This window comes from Oncorhynchus kisutch, linkage group LG2 (genome assembly GCF_002021735.2).
Source record: "Oncorhynchus kisutch isolate 150728-3 linkage group LG2, Okis_V2, whole genome shotgun sequence".
In the NCBI taxonomy this organism is placed as follows: domain Eukaryota; kingdom Metazoa; phylum Chordata; class Actinopteri; order Salmoniformes; family Salmonidae; genus Oncorhynchus; species Oncorhynchus kisutch.
The window spans coordinates 64,651,997-64,674,361 of record NC_034175.2 but is presented as its reverse complement, the minus strand read 5'-3'; the positions used below and the strand labels follow the sequence as shown (position 1 = coordinate 64,674,361).

General features: G+C 44.2%; 1 protein-coding gene across 3 annotated transcripts; it reads right to left on the bottom strand.

The window, feature by feature from the left end:
- Positions 1–2,322: 2,322 nt before the first annotated feature.
- LOC109870125 (tetraspanin-7-like) lies at positions 2,323–17,833 on the bottom strand. Of its 3 annotated transcripts, none has more exons than XM_031799998.1 (8): positions 17,659–17,833; positions 6,244–6,432; positions 5,281–5,355; positions 4,571–4,666; positions 4,315–4,470; positions 4,108–4,191; positions 3,848–3,928; positions 2,323–3,113 (listed from the first exon to the last, which is right to left on the bottom strand). In XM_031799998.1, the coding sequence occupies exons 1-7, from the start codon at positions 17,722–17,724 to the stop codon at positions 3,860–3,862; spliced, it is 735 nt and encodes a 244-aa protein (XP_031655858.1). In that variant the 5' UTR covers positions 17,725–17,833; the 3' UTR covers positions 2,323–3,113; positions 3,848–3,859. The 3 variants fall into 3 exon arrangements, with proteins under 3 accessions (XP_031655858.1, XP_031655852.1, XP_031655863.1); XM_031799992.1 differs by having other exon boundaries at positions 2,323–3,569; positions 17,659–17,812; XM_031800003.1 differs by lacking the exons at positions 2,323–3,113; positions 17,659–17,833 and adding exons at positions 3,387–3,569; positions 17,566–17,601.
- Between the last annotated feature and the right edge of the window lie 4,532 nt (positions 17,834–22,365).

Below are 22,365 nucleotides of genomic sequence, written 5' to 3'. Positions count from 1 at the left end.
TTTGTGTAGCAATAGCGCCACCTAGTGTTCAGATATGTGACAAATACAGGGCAGAAGGAAGGAAGGGTGCGAAATGCATCGGTGACGTCCTCTCTAGCTTAGTATTCATGTCTCCTGCTTTTGTTTCATGCTAATATGATTAATAGCAGAGGTCTTTAACACAGGGAAGTGGAGGGAGGGAGGGAGGGAGGGAGGGAGGGAGGGAGGGAGGGAGGGAGGGAGGGAGGGAGGGAGGGAGGGAGGGAGGGAGGGAGGGAGGGAGGGAGGGAGGGAGGGAGGGGAGGGAGGGAGGGAGGGAGGGAGGGAGGGAGGGAGGGAGGGAGAGACAGCAACGGGGGATGGTGAAGGTGAAAAGTGGAGGGGAGGGAGAGAATAAGTGAAGGGCAGAAGGGGGAGGAGAGAGAAAGAGAGTGTAGAGAATACACTTCAAGACACCGCAATTCAACTGTAAAGTTATGAGGATCGTTTATTAATACAGATATCACTGATAGTTACAATATCAACAACAGAACAGACTGTATTGGCATGCTACAAGAGCTTGTGTAGTTATTCAAAACTTTGGCTTATGTACAAAACGTTTAATCTTTTCATTAATGCTGCAACTGTAGATTGAGATATTTATTGACTGGTCTTCTACAGGTTTGCATTTGTGTTAGTTTAGTTATATTTAATGATCTACTTAATAACAGTAAACTGTCTTTCTACTCTGCTGGAGGTGAGAACCCCCTATGTTTGCTGGATTTCAATACAAATTGGCATTTCAGTAGTTTCACATTTCTAAATCCATCCGTTTTAGGAAAGTAATTTCAATACACTGGGAGTTCTTAGTAGCACTTTATTTTCAGGTTTCAGGTTATTTGCCTTGTATATGGAGTGGTGCTCCAAATTAGTCCCTGAAATGTGTTCCATAGGTTATTGTCATGGAAATACCATTTTACCATGCAGTTTCTAAGTAAATACCAGTCATCCTTCCTGTAATAGGGTTGTGCTCAATTCGAATTGAAGGCAGTTAATTCAGGAGTTAAACTGAAATTCCAGTTCAATGATTGAAAAAGGGCATCTATTTTTAATGACTTCTCAATAAACTGAAACAGAGAAGCTATTTATGTTTTTCAATTTTAAATTCAAATCAATTCCTGAATTGACTGCCTTCAATTCAAATTGTACCCAACCCTGTTCTGTAAAAGGATTTAATGCAAAAAAGTTTTGGAAATCTGAGTGATTAGAGAAAACAGCATACACGCGAAAGCCCCCAAAACAGGTTTGAGATCCTCTGTATAGCAGAGGTCACAGCTGCCTCCATCATGACTTTGAGACATGAACATACATACACAACACCATATGAAACACCAGTCTGAGTATTGCATCATATCATTGGCCTTACAAGAATATGAGCATTGACTACATCTCAAATAACACGCTATTCCCACCCAATTCCCACCCAATTCCCACTCAATTCCCACCCAATTCCCACTCAATTCCCACCCAATTCCCACCCAATTCCCACTCAATTCCCACTCAATTCCCACCCAATTCCCATCCTATTCCCACCCAATTCCCACCCAATTCCCACCCAATTCCCACTCAATTCCCACCCAATTCCCATCCTATTCCCACCCAATTCCCATCCTATTCCCACCAATTCCCATCCTATTCCCACCCTATTCCCACCCAATTCCCATCCTATTCCCATCCAATTCCCATCCTATTCCCACCCAATTCCCATCCTATTCCCACCCAATTCCCATCCTATTCCCACCCAATTCCCATCCTATTCCCACCCAATTCCCATCCTATTCCCACCCTATTTCCATCCAATTCCCACCCTATTCCCACCCAATTCCCATCCTATTCCCACCCAATTCCCACCCTATTCCCATCCTATTCCCATCCTATTCCCACCCAATTCCCATCCTATTCCCACCCAATTCCCACCCTATTCCCATCCTATTCCCATCCTATTTCCACCCAATTCCCATCCTATTCCCACCCAATTCCCACCCTATTCCCAACCTATTCTCACCCTATTCCCACCCTATTCCCAACCTATTCTCACCCTATTCCCACCCAATTCCAGTAGACGACTCTACCCACTTGTAACCACCTCAACTCTTTCTCACTCACACTCGTAAGTGTGCAGACAGAAAGGCAGACATACTATTAAAACAACATGAAATAAACATAAGCCTATACATCTCAACGTGTGCCACAAAAACACATAACATCCATCAAATCAATAAAGAATATATTTATCCGTCAAAATTCGAGGCTCACATATATTAAAAGAACCTACGCTCACATATATTAAATCGGAACAGCTCAGTGTTCCGAACCAAACTTGACACACACTTCATTAATTGTTCTAATAATAAATAATAAATTATTAAGACATCTACACATCCAGAGACCAAATTGATTACATAGTTAGTTCATTGTAAGCTAACATCATAGATATGGACACAAAAGTCTGAGATATCATCCATGAAGCAGCGAAATAGCAGGGATACAAATGAAAGGCTAAAAGTTAGCTCTAAATGCTCTATCAATGTTATATCAACATATCTTCTCTATATGTGTGTAGCTTGGGTATTTACAGCGGTGATCAAAAACGTTATGAAAATACAGTGTATGCTGGCTACTGTTTTATCTTTAAATATGGGTTAATCATTTCATACAAATCTGTGCATTGCTTTTTAAATGCTAGGCCCTGTATGGAGCATGCCAGACCACAAGGGGGTGCTGTGAGAGGACAGTGAGACAAAGACTGCTAAGGGGCAGGATGATGTTGGCGCTTAGCACTGATGCAGGGTCAGATATCCATTCATCACCCTAATACTTAAGTTTAGCATCAAGGCTTCGTGTGACCTGTTCCTAGATAGATCCCTAAGGACAACTTCTACCCAAAGTGTTAGAGATGGCTAAACGTGTAATATGGAGCAGGATTAAGTTGCCCATAGATGCTTAACCAAGGTCAGTGTTGCATTGGGGAGGGAAAGCTGATTTTACATAAGTGCTTACTAGAAACTTCCAACTGCAGCCTGAGTCCCTCAGTGGAGTTGAAGGTATTGTGCGAAGGTCTTCATGGCACAGTATCAAGTTAAGGAATGGTACTTCTTTATGAGAGAGAGAGAGAGAGAGAGAGAGAGAGAGAGAGAGAGAGAGAGAGAGAGAGAGAGAGAGAGAGAGAGAGAGAGAGAGAGAGAGAGAGAGAGAAAGAGAGAGACAGAGAGAGACAGAGAGACACAGAGAGAGAGAGACAGAGAGAGAGAGAGAGAGAGAGAGCGAGAGAGAGAAAGAGAGAGCGAGAGAGAGAGACAGAGAGACACAGAGAGAGAGAGACAGAGAGAGAGAGAGAGAGAGAGAGAGCGAGAGAGAGAAAGAGAGAGCGAGAGAGAGAGACAGAGAGACACAGAGAGAGAGAGAGAGAGACAGAGAGAGAGAGAGAGAGAGAGAGAGAGGGAGAGAGAGAGAGAGAGAGAGAAGAGTTTTAGTGATGCAGTGTGCTAGTGTTGTGGGGATCTTCTGTCCCAGTCTACCAAGGTGCTGTTCGCCCTCTCCTCTTCATCTCCCTACAAACAAACAACCACCACACAGGCTCTTAGACAACTATAGATGTGTCTGCATATATAATGTGTGTGTGTGGTCCTCTGCAGCTCAGTTGGCAGAGCATGGCCCAGGATAGTGTGTTTGATTCCCGGGACCAATATGCATATGCACGCATGACTATAAGTTGCTTTGGATAGAAATATCTGCTGTATTTGACATTAGTGTGTGTGTGTGTGTGTGTGTGTGTGTGTGTGTGTGTGTGTGTGTGTGTGTGTGTGTGTGTGATAGAGTAGCCACTTACCTGCTCTCCCTGCTACACCATCTCATACTGATTAGCAGTAATGATCCTGGACAGACAGCAGGCCAGCAACATGCCAATCAACTGAGAGAGAGAGAGAGAGAGAGAGAGAGAGAGAGAGAGAGAGAGACAGACAGAGACAGAGAGAGAAGAAAGGGGGGTGATAGATGTGTAGAGACGTGAGATAATTGAACTTTAGATTATAGTGAACCTTAATTAAGACACAGCACTCCTATCATCAGACAACACATTCTCTATCTCACCTGTGAGAAGGCAATTCCAAATGTTACTCCCGCGATGATGGCCATGTTGGTCTCAAGGAAGGAGGTTACCAGTTCATAACAACCCTAAAACACAAAAAAACACAGGGGATGGGTTAGTATGTAACATATGGGGACGGGATAGTGTGTAACACAGGGCACTGGTTAGTGTGTAACACGGTGGACGGGTTAGTGTGTAAACACACAGACCTGCTGGTAGACCTTGGTGTGGTTTATGGTGGTGTTGCGGAGGTCCTGAGGGCTGCAGTCAGAGGAGTTGGAGCAGCAGCTCAGGGGAAAACCGTTAGCAGGGTAGTACACACTGCCCAACCAGCTGGTGTAGTTGTTCACCCCACAGCAACGCAGCTGGAGAGAGACACACATAGACGTGATTGAATTTTTGTATTGTTGTGACAATAGTAGTTTTGTTGATGTTGTCCTTGTTGATGTTGTTGTTGGGACTCACGCTGCTTTGGACGTTGTCCACAGCCAGGCTCTTCTCATCCTCAGCATCATAATTCAACACGGCGTCAGTATACGTCCTCAGGAAGGTACCTTTTATCTGTGGACACACACAGCATATGTTTTACTATCCATTAAAAGTCCTATTTTCCCTAACCGTAAACTAATTGAAACCCTACCCCAATAGCCTTTGTCCTCGTGTGGACCTGGGAAATGTCCCCAGAAGGGAACATTTTCCTGGTTTTACTATCCTTGTGGGGACTGTTGGGGTACGCACAAGGATAGTAATAAAAGCCCCCCCACACATACAGTCTTGTAGAACTAACCTTGTGTGGACACAAAATTCTGTCCCATTCCAAATCCTATTTTCCCTAACCCCTAAACCTAACTTTTACCCTAACCTTAACCTTAACCCTAACCCCAAAACCTAACCTTAACCCTAAACCTAACCCTAATTCTAACCCTAACCTTAACCCTAAACCAAGTAGAAATAGAATTTGACATTGTGGGGACTTGGTCAAATTTGGTCAAATATATATATATATATATATATATATTCTTTGTGGGGACTTCTGGTCCCCACATGTATAGTTAAACACGTCAACACACACACACACACACACATACACACGTGATGTATCTCTACTGGCAGGTACTCAGCTGAGATGGGTCCAGATGAACTGTGGGTAATGTAGTTCAAATAGAAAAACTGACCTCATGACGAAAAACAAAGCCAGAGATCCCAGCCACCAACTCAGCTAGGAACACCAGGGACAAGAACATTACATACTGCAGAGAGATAAAGAGAAAGAGAGAGAAGGGGGAGAGAGAAGTGGAAATAAAAAAGAAATAAGCTACATATACAGAGAGGTTGTGTGTGATGGGGACAGGCTAGTGATGGGGACAGGCTAGTGATGGGGACAGGCTAGTGATGGGGACAGGCTAGTGATGGGGACAGGCTAGTGATGGGGACAGGCTAGTGATGGGGACAGGCTAGTGATGGGGACAGGCTAGTGATGGGGACAGGCTAGTGATTGGGACAGGCTAGTGATGGGGACAGGCTAGTGATGGGGACAGGCTAGTGATGGTGACAGGCTAGTGATGGGGACAGGCTAGTGATGGGGACAGGCTAGTGATGGGGACAGGCTAGTGATGGGGACAGGCTAGTGATGGGGACAGGCTAGTGATGGGGACAGGCTAGAGATGGGGACAGGCTAGAGATGGGGACAGGCTAGTGATGGGGACAGGCTAGTGATGGGGACAGGCTAGTGATGGGGACAGGCTAGTGATGGGGACAGGCTAGTGATGGGGACAGGCTAGTGATGGTGACAGGCTAGTGATGGGGACAGGCTAGTGATGGGGACAGGCTAGTGATGGGAACAGGCTAGTGATGGGACAGGCTAGTGATGGGGACAGGCTAGTGATGGGGACAGGCTAGTGATGGGGACAGGCTAGTGATGGGGACAGGCTAGTGATGGTGACAGGTTAGTGATGGGACAGGCTAGTGATGGGGACAGGCTAGTGATTGGGACAGGCTAGTGAGAAGTATGTGTTATGTCGATAATTAGCACTGTGTTTCTCTAACGACACTCTATTAATCAGCATTAAACAATTCTAGTGTGTGTGTGTGTGTGTGTGTGTGTGTGTTTGCCTGTACACTCCTCTTCCTCTCCTCACCAGTTTGAGCATCCATGGGCTCCCCCTGCAGGTGGCGAAGCATCCGAACAGGCCAAAGACGATGATGACAGTCCCAGTGCCGATGAGGACGTACGGAGCGTTGGTGGTGTTCTCAGCTATCAGAGAGATATACGGGCCGATCATAAACTTCCCCCATACTCCCACTGCCAAGAGGATCGCTCCTGTGATCTGGAGAAGAGAAGGAAGGAGAGAGAGAGAGAGGGGAAAGGACAAATAAGGGACATAGATGAGCAAAGGGAGATGATGGTGGGGGAGAAGAGATAGGAGAGAGAGAGATGTTGATATCCAGAGGTACACTATTCAGCCAGCAGAATGCAGTGTTGCTTAGGTCTACCGATGGTGCGGAGTGAACATTAGAGAACACCACCATGTTGCTCAACAATGCAGAGCCCTCTTGCCTCTCTGTAGTATGGGAGAATAAAGTTGCCGTTAGACTCAGATATAAGATCAGTTGAGTGTAATGGATAACAGGTTTAAATGTAAATATGTGATCACTAGATCAACCTTTCAGATTGTCCTCTCTGACCATGGAGTAAACCGTGGTTGTTTCTAAGTGTGAGAACAGAAAGGGGAGGGCAGAGAGAGAGAGAGAGAGAGAGAGAGAGAAGGGATGGGGAAGAGTTCGAAGGCAAATGGATATGTTGATACTTTCCTGTGGAACATGACACCCCCCCCCCCCCCCCCCCCCACACACACACACACAGAGCGAATCAAAAGGACCCATTGATCCAGAGTGGGCCGCTTCTTTCTGTTACTCTGCTCTTAGCATTTGTAATGAAGGCCTGTCATAAAGGAGTGTGTTGTGTGAGCCAGCTAAAAGCCCCTGTTCACCAGCTGGGGGGGGCTGCTTTTTTGTGACGGGTACAGTTGAGGGGCCGATCTGTCAAAGACACTCTACTAGCAGAGCCTGGTGCCAAACCATCTTCATCTCCCTCAAAGAGGTCCATCTCCCAAAACACCACACACAGAGAACGTTTGCTAAAAGGTGCTACATGGTCAATGCGAAGTCTTCATTGGCATTGCAGCATGTATGGTAATACGGCCTCTGCAGAAGTCAGGGCATTCACACTTCACGGAGCAGCACAGAGCTGTTGTGAAGGAAGTTGTCAAGGAAGTGAGTTTGTGTTTATACAGGACCTCCCACGCCCACCTACCGTCAACCAATCATGTCAATGCAGAGACATAAGGAGCCCTCCACATTGTTCCAAATTTGGGAGGCGCACGGCAATGCGTCAGTGCTGGGCTGGGCCAAACACGTTTCAAGTTGTATTGGTGGTATGTACAGGATACACATGGTATACACAGTCCAACGAAATGCTTACTTACACCAGTGGAGGCTGCTGATGGGAGGATGGCTCATAATAATGGCTGGAATGGAGCAAATGGAATGGTATCAAACACATGGAAACAATGTGTTTGATGTATCTGATACCATTCCACTGATTCCGCTCCAGGCATTACCACGAGCCCGTTCTCCCCAATTAAGATGCCACCAACCTCCTGTGACTTGCAGGTTCCTTCTCGACAATGCAACAACAATAAGAAATAATAAAATATAAGAATACTACGAACATAAAGAAAATGTCTCAGTATTTTGGGTTGGAAGAACACTGGGAGAGGAGTCAGAGACAGAGAATGCTTGGCTGACAGGGCCAGAGTTAGACTGTCTCCATGGTAACAGACATTTATCTCTGAGGTGCTGCAGTATCCAAGCAGAGCTCAGCCTGAACATAGAGAAACCCTCCCTCTCCTCCTCCTCTCTTTCTCACTCCAACCTTGTATGAACAGCAGGTGGCAAAGCCCCTCCCCCCCATAAGTCTAGATGCACTTACTGCCGACCAAACCTGGACTGTTCTTTACTAATTAAAAGACTGAGGTCTTTAGAGACTGAGGTTCCTGAACTAAATCAATAACATTTCCCTCTTATCTTGGAATATGTTTATAACTTAAGCATTCATAAGTAATGACTCCAGTCCAGTCCAGAGTTCTCAGTCTAGTAATGACTCCAGTCCAGTCCAGAGAGCTCAGCCTAGTAATGACTCCAGTCCAGAGTGCTCAGTCTAGTAATGACTCCAGTACAGTCCAGAGAGCTCATCCTAGTAATGACTCCAGTCCAGAGAGCTCAGTCTAGTAATGACTCCAGTCCAGTCCAGAGAGCTCAGTCTAGTAATGACTCCAGTCCAGTCCAGAGAGCTCAGTCTAGTAATGACTCCAGTCCAGTCCAGAGTGCTCAGTCTAGTAATGACTCCAGTCCAGAGAGCTCAGCCTAGTAATGACTCCAGTCCAGAGTGCTCAGTCTAGTAATGACTCCAGTACAGTCCAGAGAGCTCATCCTAGTAATGACTCCAGTCCAGAGAGCTCAGTCTAGTAATGACTCCAGTCCAGTCCAGAGTGCTCAGCCTAGTAATGACTCCAGTCCAGTCCAGAGTGCTCAGTCTAGTAATGACTCCAGTCCAGTCCAGAGAGCTCAGCATAGTAATGACTCCAGTCCAGTCCAGAGAGCTCAGTCTAGTAATGACTCCAGTACAGTCCAGAGAGCTCAGCCTAGTAATGACTCCAGTCCAGAGTGCTCAGTCTAGTAATGACTCCAGTCCAGTCCAGAGGGCTCAGTCTAGTAATGACTCCAGTCCAGTCCAGAGTGCTCAGTCTAGTAATGACTCCAGTCCAGAGAGCTCAGTCTAGTAATGACTCCAGTCCAGTCCAGAGTGCTCAGTCTAGTAATGACTCCAGTCCGGAGTGCTCAGTCTAGTAATGACTCCACTCCAGTCCAGAGTGCTCAGTCTAGTAATGACTCCAGTCCAGTCCAGCGGGCTCAGTCTAGTAATGACTCCAGTCCAGAGTGCTCAGTCTAGTAATGACTCCAGTCCAGTCCAGAGTGCTCAGTCTAGTAATGACTCCAGTCCAGTCCAGAGGGCTCAGTCTAGTAATGACTCCAGTCCAGAGTGCTCAGTCTAGTAATGACTCCAGTCCAGTCCAGAGTGCTCAGTCTAGTAATGACTCCAGTCCGGAGTGCTCAGTCTAGTAATGACTCCACTCCAGTCCAGAGTGCTCAGTCTAGTAATGACTCCAGTCCAGTCCAGAGAGCTCAGCCTAGTAATGACTCCAGTCCAGAGTGCTCAGTCTAGTAATGACTCCAGTACAGTCCAGAGAGCTCATCCTAGTAATGACTCCAGTCCAGAGAGCTCAGTCTAGTAATGACTCCAGTCCAGTCCAGAGAGCTCAGTCTAGTAATGACTCCAGTCCAGTCCAGAGAGCTCAGTCTAGTAATGACTCCAGTCCAGTCCAGAGTGCTCAGTCTAGTAATGACTCCAGTCCAGAGAGCTCAGCCTAGTAATGACTCCAGTCCAGAGTGCTCAGTCTAGTAATGACTCCAGTACAGTCCAGAGAGCTCATCCTAGTAATGACTCCAGTCCAGAGAGCTCAGTCTAGTAATGACTCCAGTCCAGTCCAGAGTGCTAAGTCTAGTAATGACTCCAGTCCAGAGAGCTCAGTCTAGTAATGACTCCAGTCCAGTCCAGAGTGCTCAGTCTAGTAATGACTCCAGTCCAGAGTGCTCAGTCTAGTAATGACTCCAGTCCAGAGAGCTCAGTCTAGTAATGACTCCAGTCCAGTCCAGAGTGCTCAGTCTAGTATTGACTCCAGTCCAGAGTGCTCAGCCTAGTAATGACTCCAGTCCAGTCCAGAGAGCTCAGCCTAGTAATGACTCCAGTCCCGTCCAGAGAGCTCAGTCTAGTAATGACTCCAGTCCAGTCCAGAGTGCTAAGTCTAGTAATGACTCCAGTCCAGAGAGCTCAGTCTAGTAATGACTCCAGTCCAGTCCAGAGTGCTCAGTCTAGTAATGACTCCAGTCCAGAGTGCTCAGTCTAGTAATGACTCCAGTCCAGAGAGCTCAGTCTAGTAATGACTCCAGTCCAGTCCAGAGTGCTCAGTCTAGTATTGACTCCAGTCCAGAGTGCTCAGCCTAGTAATGACTCCAGTCCAGTCCAGAGAGCTCAGCCTAGTAATGACTCCAGTCCCGTCCAGAGAGCTCAGTCTAGTAATGACTCCAGTCCAGTCCAGAGGGCTCAGTCTAGTAATGACTCCAGTCCAGAGAGCTCAGCCTAGTAATGACTCCAGTCCAGTCCAGAGTGCTCAGTCTAGTTATGACTCCAGTCCAGAGAGCTCAGTCTAGTAATGACTCCAGTCCAGTCCAGAGTGCTCAGTCTAGTAATGACTCCAGTCCAGAGTGCTCAGTCTAGCAATGACTCCAGTCCAGAGAGCTCAGTCTAGTAATGACTCCAGTCCAGTCCAGAGTGCTCAGTCTAGTAATGACTCCAGTCCAGAGTGCTCAGTCTAGTAATGACTCCAGTCCAGTCCAGAGTGCTCAGTCTAGTAATGACTCCAGTCCAGAGTGCTCAGCCTAGTAATGACTCCAGTCCAGTCCAGAGAGCTCAGCATAGTAATGACTCCAGTCCCATCCAGAGAGCTCAGTCTAGTAATGACTCCAGTCCAGTCCAGAGTGCTCAGCCTAGTAATGACTCCAGTCCAGAGAGCTCAGTCTAGTAATGACTCCAGTCCAGTCCAGAGTGCTCAGCCTAGTAACGACTCCAGTCCAGTCCGGAGGGTTCTGTATGGAAATGAGTTGAAACTAACACGAACACTGCATTAATGATTCAATATCAGATGTCCCTCTGTACTGTAGCTGGTATTACATACTGTACAGTATTTTTCCAATCCATCACTGTTAGAGGCCTTGCTGTTCTCTGTGTGTAGGGAACTCAACAGATAATCAATTAGGCAAATCTCCTGGCCTGTGTGTGGGCTGGTACTAATGGCCATGCAGAAGAGCCTGAACTGTCTGGCATCATTATAAGAACACTGCCTAGATAATGGTTTATTCCTCAAACCAATTATTGCTGATATTCACCTAATATCTTATTTACCAAGAAAAACGTGGGTATATTACCAAGGGATGTTGAAGTAAACCTTTTTCTGGAAAAGCTTTTAGAAATTTCTGATGAATTATAATAGCATGTACGTACACACACACACACACACACACACACACACACACACACACACACATTCTACAGTTATGCCTACACATTGAGATTTCCTTACCCACACACATAAGTCATGTGTTCATGGCAGCGTTTCTGTGGTGAGGTGACAACAGGACGTTGTATGTGTGCCTTTCTCCAAGGGACCTGAGAGGCAAAGCACCCCCACAACATGATGCTGCCACCCCCACAACATGATGCTGCCACCCCCGTGCTTCACAGTTGGGATCGTGTTCTTTGGATTACAAGCCTCCCCATTTTTCCTCCAAACATAATGATGGTCATTATGTCCGAGCAGTTCTATTTTTGTTTCATCAGACCAGAGGACATTTCTCCAAAAAGTATGATATTTGTCCCCATGTGCAGTTGTAAACCGTAGTCTGGCTTTTTTATGGCGGTTTTGGAGCAGTGGCTTCTTCCTTGATGAGCGGTATAGGACTTGTTATACTGTGGATATAGATACTTTTGTACCTGTTTCCTCCAGCATCTTCACAATGTCCTTTGCTGTTGTTCTGGGATTGATTTGCATTTTTCGCAGCAAAGTACGTTCATCTCTAGGAGACAGAATGCATCTCCATCCTGAGCGGTATGACGGGTGTGTGGTTCCTTGGTGTTTATACTTGCGTACTATTGTTTGTACAGATGAACGTGGTACGTTCAGGCATTTGGAAATTGCTGCCAAGGATGTACCAGACTTGTGGAGGTCTACAATTTTTTCTGATTGCTTTTGATTTTCCCATGATGTCAAGCAAAGAGGCACTGAGTTTGAAGTTAGGCCTTGAAATACATCCACAGGTACACCTCCAATTGACTAAAATTATTTAAATTCGCCTATCAGAAGCTTCTAAAGCCATGACATAATTTTCTGGAGTTTTCCAAGCTGTTTAAAGGCACAGTCAACTTAGTGTATGTAAACTTCTGACCCACTGGAATTGTGATACAGTGAATTATAAGTGAAATAATCTGTCTGTAAACAATTGTTGTAAAAATTACTTGTGTCATGCACAAAGTAGATGTCCTAACCGACTTGCCAAAACTATAGTTTGTGAACAAGAAATGTGTGGAGTGGTTGAAAAACAAGTTTTAATGACTCCAACCTAAGTGTATGTAAACTTCCGACTTCAACTGTATCTCCCAGCATCTTGTGGAAAGCAGGCCGAACCAGGTTCTTATAGGATTTTGCCTGTGCTTAGTTCCATTCCGTTTATTTTTTATGCTGAAAAACTCCCCAGTCCATAACGATTACAAGCATTACCATAACATGATGCAGCCACTACTGTGCTTGAAAACCTGGAGAATGGTAATCTGTTGTATTGGATTTTCCCCAAACATAACACTTTGTATTCAGGAAAAAAATGTAATTGCTTTGCCACATTTTTTGCAGTATTACTTTAGTGCCTTGTTGCAAACAGGTATTCTGCACAGGCTTCCTTCTTTTCACTCTATCAATTAGGTTAGTATTGTGGAGTAACTCAAATGTTGTTGATCCAACCTCAGTTTTGTCCTATCACAGCCATTAAGCTCTAACTGTTTTAAAGACACACATGGACTGAGCGGTTTCCTTCCTCTCCGGCAACTGAGTTAGGAAGGATGCCTGTATCTTTGTAGTGACTGGGTGTATTGATACACCATCCAAAGTGTAATTAATAACTTAACCATGCTCAAATGGATATTCAATGCCTGCTTTTTTATTTTTACCCATCTACCAATAGGTGCCCTTCTTTGCAAGGCATTGAAAAATCTCTCTGGTCTTTGTGGTTGCGTCTGTGTTTGAAATCCACTGCTCCACTGATGGAGATTACAGATAATTAATTGTATGTGTGGTGTACAGAGATGAGGTAGTCATTAAAAAATCACTTTAAACACTATTATTGCACACAGAGTGCAACTTGTTAAGCAAATTTTGACTCCTGAACTTATTTAGGCTTGCCATAACAAAGGGGTTGAATACTTATTGACTCAAGATTTTTTCAGCTTTTCATTTTTTATTAATTTGTAAAAGTGTCTAAAAACATAATTCCACTTTGACATTATGGGGAATTATGTGTAGGCCAGAGACAAAAAAAAATCTCAATTTAAACCATTTTAAATTCAGACTGTAACACAACAGAATGTGTAAAAAGTCAAAGGGTGTGATTACTTCCTGAAAGCACAGTCTAGCCTTGTCTTTATATTATAAACATCCTTCCATCTATTGTATCGATATTCAGGCCAGAAGCTAGATTAGATTGTGGGTTTGTCTGCTTACAATATAACTGATGTCATCTGTTTAAATCAAAACCCAGGGTCAGGTAGGAGGAAGTGATGATGTTGCTATTGTGACACATCGACCGATGTAGAAGGTTGCCCTTAGTCCCAGATCTAGGATCAGATTACACTAACAATCGGAACCATAACCTAGGACGATGAAGAAAACATTGGATTCTGTATCAGTGGCAACAAGGCAATATCTAACTAATAAAGTCCAATGCAATCTGAGAGATTACACAGAAACCAGCAGCCATGACAACACTGACAAAACCAGTCCCCAATACAATAGGACCCAAAACAGATGACCCCTTTCCCACCAGTCCCTAAAAGAGAAATCATGAGTTCTATTTTTAACAGGAACATTAAAACATGTCAGTGTCTCACCGGCATAGGCACCACTTCAAACCACACCGTGTGAACTGGAGTCTGAACCACTCGCCGGAAGACATTAGCGGTCATGACAAGCTGACGACAGTGAAACTCAGGAGCGAAACTATCTGAAGAATTTCAAATGACCACCCCTCTGACAGCCCATCCCTAGTTCCCCTGACCCCCCAGAAATGAGACGAGCTGTTGCCCTGCCCCTGTGCTGAGACCACCGATCCAGTCAGCTGCTCCTTCCTGCTGGGGAGATGTGATCATATGCAGACTAGGGTGTGGAAGCGTTTAAGGCTGCTCTGACTGACCGGACTAAATATAAATGTTAGTATCTATGACAGGCACTAAATGCTTGCTGAGAGAGACATGTACAGCCTCTGATTTTCTTGTCTCACATGTAAATGCTGATCCGAGGCCAGATTTGAGTTATACTGTATGTCCTTGGGGGTTCAGGTTAGGACTGGGGACAGGGTCAACTGATCCCAGACCTGAAGGTCTAAGACGAGCACTGGGAGAAAAGGGTCCATATCAGGGGATATCTTTACATGAAACATTTTGATATTCTAGAGAATACAAACCATTTCCAATACATTTTAGAGTTTTGTGGATATGCACCATCTCTTTTAGACATTTATGACATTGGGATTACTCCAAATATCACACATGGCATATGGACTCATTCAATATCCTGAGATATGTGACATCCTATTTTCGCTCTTCATGTTGACAAATACTGACTGTATAAATCACATATCTGTGTTTCCAAGATATGAAGCTATATTGATTCCAGATATGCTTCTCTTGGCTGAGGTCCATATCCGGATGTTGATATGCTTTTTTATCTGCTGAAAATAAGGACAATTTCTGATGCATTTCTGAGTTTTCAGCACATGCTCAATAATTTGGCAAATATAAAATCCATATTTTTCTTTCATGCATTCCCTCTGGATATCATACAGGGTATTGCCTTGACTCATTAGATATCCTGGGATAGGCCTATCTGGACATCTTATTTGTTTGATATGTTGACAAATACTGACAGAAGGCATACATAGTATATGTTCTCAGCACATAATGCATATGCTCTTGACTGAGGTCCATATATCAGGATCTTGATATGCTTTTTGATATGCTAAATGACAATCTCTGATGCTTATTTGAGTTTTGAGGACATGCTCAATAATTTGACAAATATTAAATCCATATCATTCTTTCAGACACTAGCTATAATTTTTGTATTCCAATCTGCATAGAGGCGCACGCAAACCGCAAACTAAAAACAATGTAACTGGTAGCCTAGCAACAAGAATCCGGTATTTTCTGCTGTGGAGTTCCAGCTGTCATTTTTTAAAATTTGGGCGCCATAAATGAGTGTGTAAATAGTATGTGGTCGAATGGACAACTGGAGAAACAAAGTGAGAAGCTCCTCAGAAGTTAACGCCAAAGAGTTGCAAATTTGAGCTATTTTATTTATCTTGGTAACTAGAATCAAGAATGTTAGCTAATTTGGCCAGCAGCCATTAGGGTTAGCTAGCTAACGTTAGCTAGTTCGCTAGGCTTGATGGGGGGTAAAAGCTAACTGGCAGCCTAGCTAGCTAACAAATAACGAAATTGCCTTCCCTTCAGGGAAACATATTTGTACCCAATATCAAACCTCAAGGTGACAGCTAACGTTTTAAAACAATATTTAGGCATATTTTGTATTACTGATTTTAATATAAGCTATCAAGCAAACGCATTTAATTAGCTAGCTAACTTTAGCTTGTTTCAGTTCATTTTGTTATGAATGAAGCAGGTATAGTAGCTACCTTGTGGTATGGTTATGTGAAATGACAATATTTTCTTGCAATATTGACACAATTTTGATTTTATGCATTGGCAGTTTGGAGTGGATCACAACCCAACACCACAGTGCCGGTTTACACTGCGCGGGACCGCTTTTGACCATGTCGCATCCATGTCCATAACAAACAGGGCAGGGTATTGAGGGTGTACGCGTTTTATTTTCTGTCAAATAAATACAATTAATTTTTTTGCAAAGGTTGGTCTACGTTTGCTTCTTTACAGAACATTTTTGTGATTGGAGCTCTGGATTTGATTGCATTTTTTAAAACATAAATAGCAGAGATGTGCTTTGGAAATAGCAACTTGGATTAAATATGACGATGTCCTCCTTTCCGTGGCCTGCAGCCTACTATTGAATATTGTGTAAATGCATGCTCAGATATGTCCCCTTCATGTGAAGAAGCACAATGATTTTCGGCGCCTGAACAGGTCAAATAATTTGGGCGCTGGACATGGATCATGAGTCGGATTTAGCTCATTTTTGATCAGATACACGAGGATGAATTACATATAATGTACGGATATCTATTGAGAATGTGGGGTAATTTGGATTCGTTCATGCCTACGTATAAAGGCTTAGATATGTCAAATATTCTACAAATATGCAAACGGGTGCATGCGCATCAGGTGCATGTCTTGAATTTATCTCATGGCACTCCCGATATCTCCCTGGACTCATGGTTGAAGGGAGATGTCTGATATCAGGATTGGATGCATGTAGAAACTCCCATGATGGAGAATACCCTAGCTCCGTATATGAAATTAAGGAGACGCGTATCTGGAGCATGTCTACTCCTTATATCGAATGAAATGTCAGGTGTCCAGAAACAGATAAAGACATCCCCTGATATTGACCCCTTTAGCCCAGTGGAGCATACCTCCATCCTTGTCTGACAAAGATATCTCAGGATAAGAGCTGCAAATACACCAGATGAGTTTGTTTACCTTAGGATAGCCTATAGAGGGATTGCTTATGTTTTCCTTAGTTCCCCATCTGACTTGATGCCCATGCATCTGTAGGCTACTGTTTGTCATTTAGCCTAATAATATACAGAGGAGTTGACTAAAGAAACACATGCTATGGTATGACAATGATAGAGAAGTCTCAGGAGACATAACAACAGTACAGAGCTTGTATAAGAGTGAGTCAGTCAAGACAAACAATTTATCAGGATGCAGACAAATCATTTGAAATGCGCTGTTTACAAAACATCAGGTGCACATCCATCTCGGGATTTTATAGTGCGACCTATGGTCGAACGCTAAATCAAATACAAAACAATTGACTGCAACCTATGCATGCTGTAGACTCGACATTGACGAGTGCACTTTCATGCTGCTTCGCACCAAACGATGGACCGACAGAAACCGTTACATGATAACCTCGACTGCTAACCTCTACCCGTCTCTGACTACAAGCTGCTGCGCTCTATATAGCCTAAGCATGAGCATGGCATGTATTGCGGTCAGTGATAACTTCGAAATACAGAGCAACATATCGAGACTTCCTCACGCTGGAGTAAGTGACAATGTACGAAATAAGCCAAAGGTTACAGCAGAGGATGTCGCATTTCTCCAAGCATGTGGGCTTGTTGTAAACATGACCCTGATAAGAAGTCATTATCACAAAGGCACAGATTAATACAAAGGCACAGATGAATCTGTACCACAAAGGCAGAGGTTGTCTACAAGAAGACATATTAAAAAAACATAAGTACACCCTCGAATTAACTGAATTCCTCGAATTAACGGAATTCATCAAACACATGGAAAAAATAACGGTACTTACGGGTAGCCTACAGCTCTGCATCTACAACGACGGAAACGATCTCCCCAAGGCTTTTATTGGGGCAAGGATAAAACAAGGGTAACGTTAACTTACCCAAAACACGAAGGAGTAAACGATGAGGAGGGTTTTGAGAAAGGTTATCACTGGTTTGGTCTCCATTCTGCCCAATGCCCATACAACAGTAAACTGAAAGGACTGTTTCTGCAAGCGTTGCGCTACCACGACTCTCCGCTGGAGGTCTTTCGGTTGCTGCACCACAGACAATCACAGCGCAGCCGCCAATATATTTTTGCTCCATAAGTAGAATTTGATTGCCCCCCTAACCACTGATACCGGCTCAGAAATGATTTATTATATTAGGAACGATTTGTTTTGATAATCTGTTCCTAGACCTGGTCTGTGGTTAGGAACAAATACCCGAGAAAATAACACAGCTCGATTATCCCCTCTGGCGGACCATTCAAGCAGGTGGGTTTCCAAGGGCAGTAGTATAGAGTTTGAATAAAATGTTTTGTATAACTAACCCAAGATAGACCACAGCCTGTTGTTTACAATGAGAGCAAATTAATCATAGTGGGCAGAACAAAAAGGAGGTGGGCCGAACCAAGAACGAGATAGCAAGATCCTATTGGCGCGTTCTACTATATATTTGCATATTTCCGTTAAGTAACGCCTGCTCGGTGAAGTGCACAGACGCAATAACTAATGCCCTTGAACTCCTTCTAAATAACGCTTCCCCCCCCCCCCCTTTTTTCCTTTGGCAAAGGGTCAAGTCTAAAAAAAATCGTACATTCTATTCGGAACAGTTTATAGTCTTGGGAACAGAAAACTGTATTGAGATCAAATGTTTCATCATAGAGAAAATTAGCAGAATTTCGGCCAAAATACATCTCGTGCTCGCGATCTTCTCAAATTCACACTTTGTTTGTTATATTATCATCATCTTGAGGATTCAGGAATGTATCATGTGTTGGATAGAAGCCAAATGATTGTTCTGTTTGGTGCCATTGCACTGGAATACATGCAAATTAAACAGGATAAGAGTACTACAAGAACTGCCTTACCGAAGTACAGTACAGGGTCCCTAACGTAAACTGGATCTCTTCCCTCCATTGTAAAAGCCTATAAGACCCCATGCTGCCCTACATTATCTAGCTATTGTTGGTAAAGTGGGACATCAACAAAAATGACTGAATTACAAAATGTAAACAAAATATTGGCAACTTTTTATTTTATTTTGATGCACTAGTACATAGTATGCACATTTACAACCCAATTTAGCACAGTGTATTATTTATGACAATTTTATGACCATAACATTACCAAACCAGAAACGGTGGATTGATGGCATTCGTGCAAAACTGAAAGCACAAACCAATGCTTTTAATCAGGGCAAGGTGACAGGAAACATGACCGAATACAAACAGTGTAGCTATTCCCTCCGCAAGGCAATCAAACAAGCTAAGTGTCAGTATAGAGACAAAGTAGAGTCGCAATTCAACAGCTCAGACACGAGAGGTATGTGGCAAGGTCTACAGTCAATCACAGACTATAAAAGGAAAACCAGCCCCGTCGCAGACCAGGATGTCTTGCTCCAAGACAGACTAAACAACTTCTTTGCTTGCTTTGAGGACAATACAGTGCCACTGACACGACCCGCTACCAAATCCTGCGGGATCTCCTACACTGCAGCCGACGTGAGCAAAACATTTAAAAGTGTCAACCCTCGCAAGGCTGCAGGCCCAGACGGCATCCCCAGCCGAATCCTCAGAGCATGCGCAGACCAGCTGGCTGGTGTGTCTACGGACATATTCAATCAATCCTTATCCCAGTCGGCTGTCCCCACATGCTTCAAGAGGGCCACCATTGTTCCTGTTCCCAAGAAAGCTAAGGTAACTGAGCTAAATGACTACCACCCCGTAGCACTCACTTCCGTCATCATGAAGTGCTTTGAGAGACTAGTCAAGGACCATATCACCTCCACCCTACCTGACACCCTAGACCCACTCCTTTGCTTACCGCCCCAATAGGTCCACAGACGACGCAATCGCAATCACACTGCACATTTCCCCAACCCATCTGGACAAGAGGAATACCTATGTGAGAATGCTGTTCATCGACTACAGCTCAGCATTTAACACCATAGTACCCTCCAAACTCTTCATCAAGCTCGAGACCCTGGGTCTCGACCCCGCCCTGTGCAACTGGGTCCTGGACTTCCTGACGGGCCGCCCCCAGGTGGTGAGGGTAGGTAACAAGATCTCCACCCCGCTGATCTTCAACACTGGGGCCCCACAAGGGTGCGTTCTCAGCCCTCTCCTGTACTCCCTGTTCACCCACGACTGCGTAGCCATGCACGCCTCCAACTCAATCATCAAGTTTGCAGACGACACAACAGTGGTAGGCTTGATTACCAACAACGATGAGATGGCCTACAGGGAGGAGATGAGGGCCCTCGGAGTGTGGTGTCAGGAAAATAACCTCACACTCAACATCAAAAATATATATATATGATCGTGGACTTCAGGAAACAGCAGAGGGAGCACCCCCCTATCCACATCAACGGGACAGTAGTGGAGAGGGTAGAAACTTATAAGTTCCTCGGCGTACACATCACGGACAAACTGAAATGGTCCAACCACACAGACAGCGTGGTGAAGATGGCGCAGCAGCGCCTCTTCAACCTCAGGAGGCTGAAGAAATTCGGCTTGTCACCAAAAACACTCACAAACATTTACAGATGCACAATCGAGAGCATCCTGTCGGGCTGTATCACCACCTGGTACGGCAACTGCTCCGCCCATAACCGTAAGGCTCTCCAGAGGGTAGTGAGGTCTGCACAACGCATCACCGGGGGCAAACTACCTGCCCTCCATGACACCTACACCACCCGATGTCACAGGAAGGCCAAAAAGATCATCAAGGACAACAACCACCTGAGCCACTGCCTGTTCACCCCGCTATCACCCAGAAGGCGAGGTCAGTGCAGGTGCATCAAAGCAGGGACCGAGAGACTGAATAAACAGCTTCTATCTGAAGGCCCTCAGACTGTTAAACAGCCATCACTAACATTGAGGGGCTGCTGCCAACATACTGACGCAACTCCAGACACTTTAATAATGGCAAAATTGATGTAATAAATGTATCACTAGCCACTTTAAACAATGCCACTTCATATAATGTTTACATACCCTACATTACTCATCTCATATGTATATACTGTACTCTATACCATCTACTGCATCTTGCCATCTTGATGTAATGTATCACTAGCCACTTTAAACAATGCCACTTTTATATGTTTACATACCCTACATTACTCATCTCATATGTATATACTGTACTCTATACCATCTACTGCATCTTGCCATCTTGATGTAATGTATCACTAGCCACTTTAAACAATGCCACTTTTATATGTTTACGTACCCTACATTACTCATCTCATATGTATATACTGTACTCTATACCATCTACTGCATCTTGACTATGCTGTTCTATAACATCACTCATTCATATATTTTTATGTACATATTCTTATTCATTCCTTTACACTTGTGTGTATAAGGTAATTGTTGTGAAATTGTTACGTTAGATTACTCGTTGGATATTACTGCATGGTCGGAACTAGAAGCACAAGCATTTCACTACACTCGCATTAACATCTGCTAACCATGGGTATGTGACAAATAACATTTGATTTTATTTGAACATCAAAAAAGAAAAAAAGCTATGGCATTTTGTCAATTAGATTTGCTCAATACAAATAGTTTACAAGCATGATACTGCAGCTGCACTTTTAGTTTAGGGTTAACACAGCTTTTTTCAACGAGTTCAAAGCAAATGAATGTGCCCAACTGGTATTTACGACTTCACAACTGGTAAATTGGGGGGGGGGGGGGGGGGGGGTTCGATGTAAATTGTCCGGTGGCGATTTTATGAATTGTTCAGCAGTCTTATGGCTTGGGGGTAGAAGCTGTTGATGAGCCTTTTGGTCCTAGACTTGGCGCTCCGGTACCACTTTCCGTGCGGTAGCAGAGGAAACAGTCTAAAATGGGGTGACTGGAGTCTCTGACAATTTTATGGGCTGTCCTTTGACACTGCCTATTAAATAGGTCCTGGATGGCAGGAACCTTGGCCCCGGTGAGGTACTGGGATGTTCGCACTACTCTCTGTAGCTCCTTGCGGTCAGATGCCGAGAAGTTGCATACCAGGCATACAAGCGGTCAGGATGCTCTTGATTGTGCAGCTGTAGAACCTTTTGAGGATCTGGGGACCCATGCCAAATCTTTCAGTCTTCTGAGGGGGAAAAGGTTTTGTAAGTGCCCTCTTCACGACTGTCTTGGTGTTTTTGGACCATGATAGTTTGTTGGTGATGTGGACACCAAGGAACTTGAAATACATTTATTTTTTATTTTTTTATCTGTACTCTTCAATAGGTTACAATTGTATGATACTTTTTTGCCAGCGGGGTTTAAATCGTTGCGGGAAAAGAGGGAGAAATACCTCACGGGTAGCCGTGTCGGAGCATACGTGCCCTGTCCCAGCATAGAATATGACATGCTAACTATATAGCGAACTGCTGACAGAAGGCTGATTCATGTAGGCCTATTTGTCAGAAGTCATTGGATTTGCCTGTTATTTTCACAAATTCAGTACTTTCAGGAAAGGTGCACCCCATACTCAGATAAACAAACAGATATTAAGGGTTGTGTTTTTTTGTTGTTGCTATATGATTATGTAGATTCAGCGTATGTAGATTCAGAAAATCTTGTGTAAATATAATCTGTCTGTATTATG

What these genes read in the sequence shown, in the direction of transcription:
- LOC109870125 (XM_031799998.1), bottom strand. Translation starts at nt 17,724, where the DNA reads ATGGAGACCAAACCAGTGATAACCTTTCTCAAAACCCTCCTCATCGTT. An exon ending in TGGACAACGTCCAAAGCAGC is followed by an intron (nt 4,471 to 4,570) that starts GTGAGTCCCAAC and finishes GTCTCTCTCCAG; the next exon opens with CTGCGTTGCTGTGGGGTGAA. An exon ending in TTGGAATTGCCTTCTCACAG is followed by an intron (nt 3,929 to 4,107) that starts GTGAGATAGAGA and finishes TCTCTCTCTCAG; the next exon opens with TTGATTGGCATGTTGCTGGC.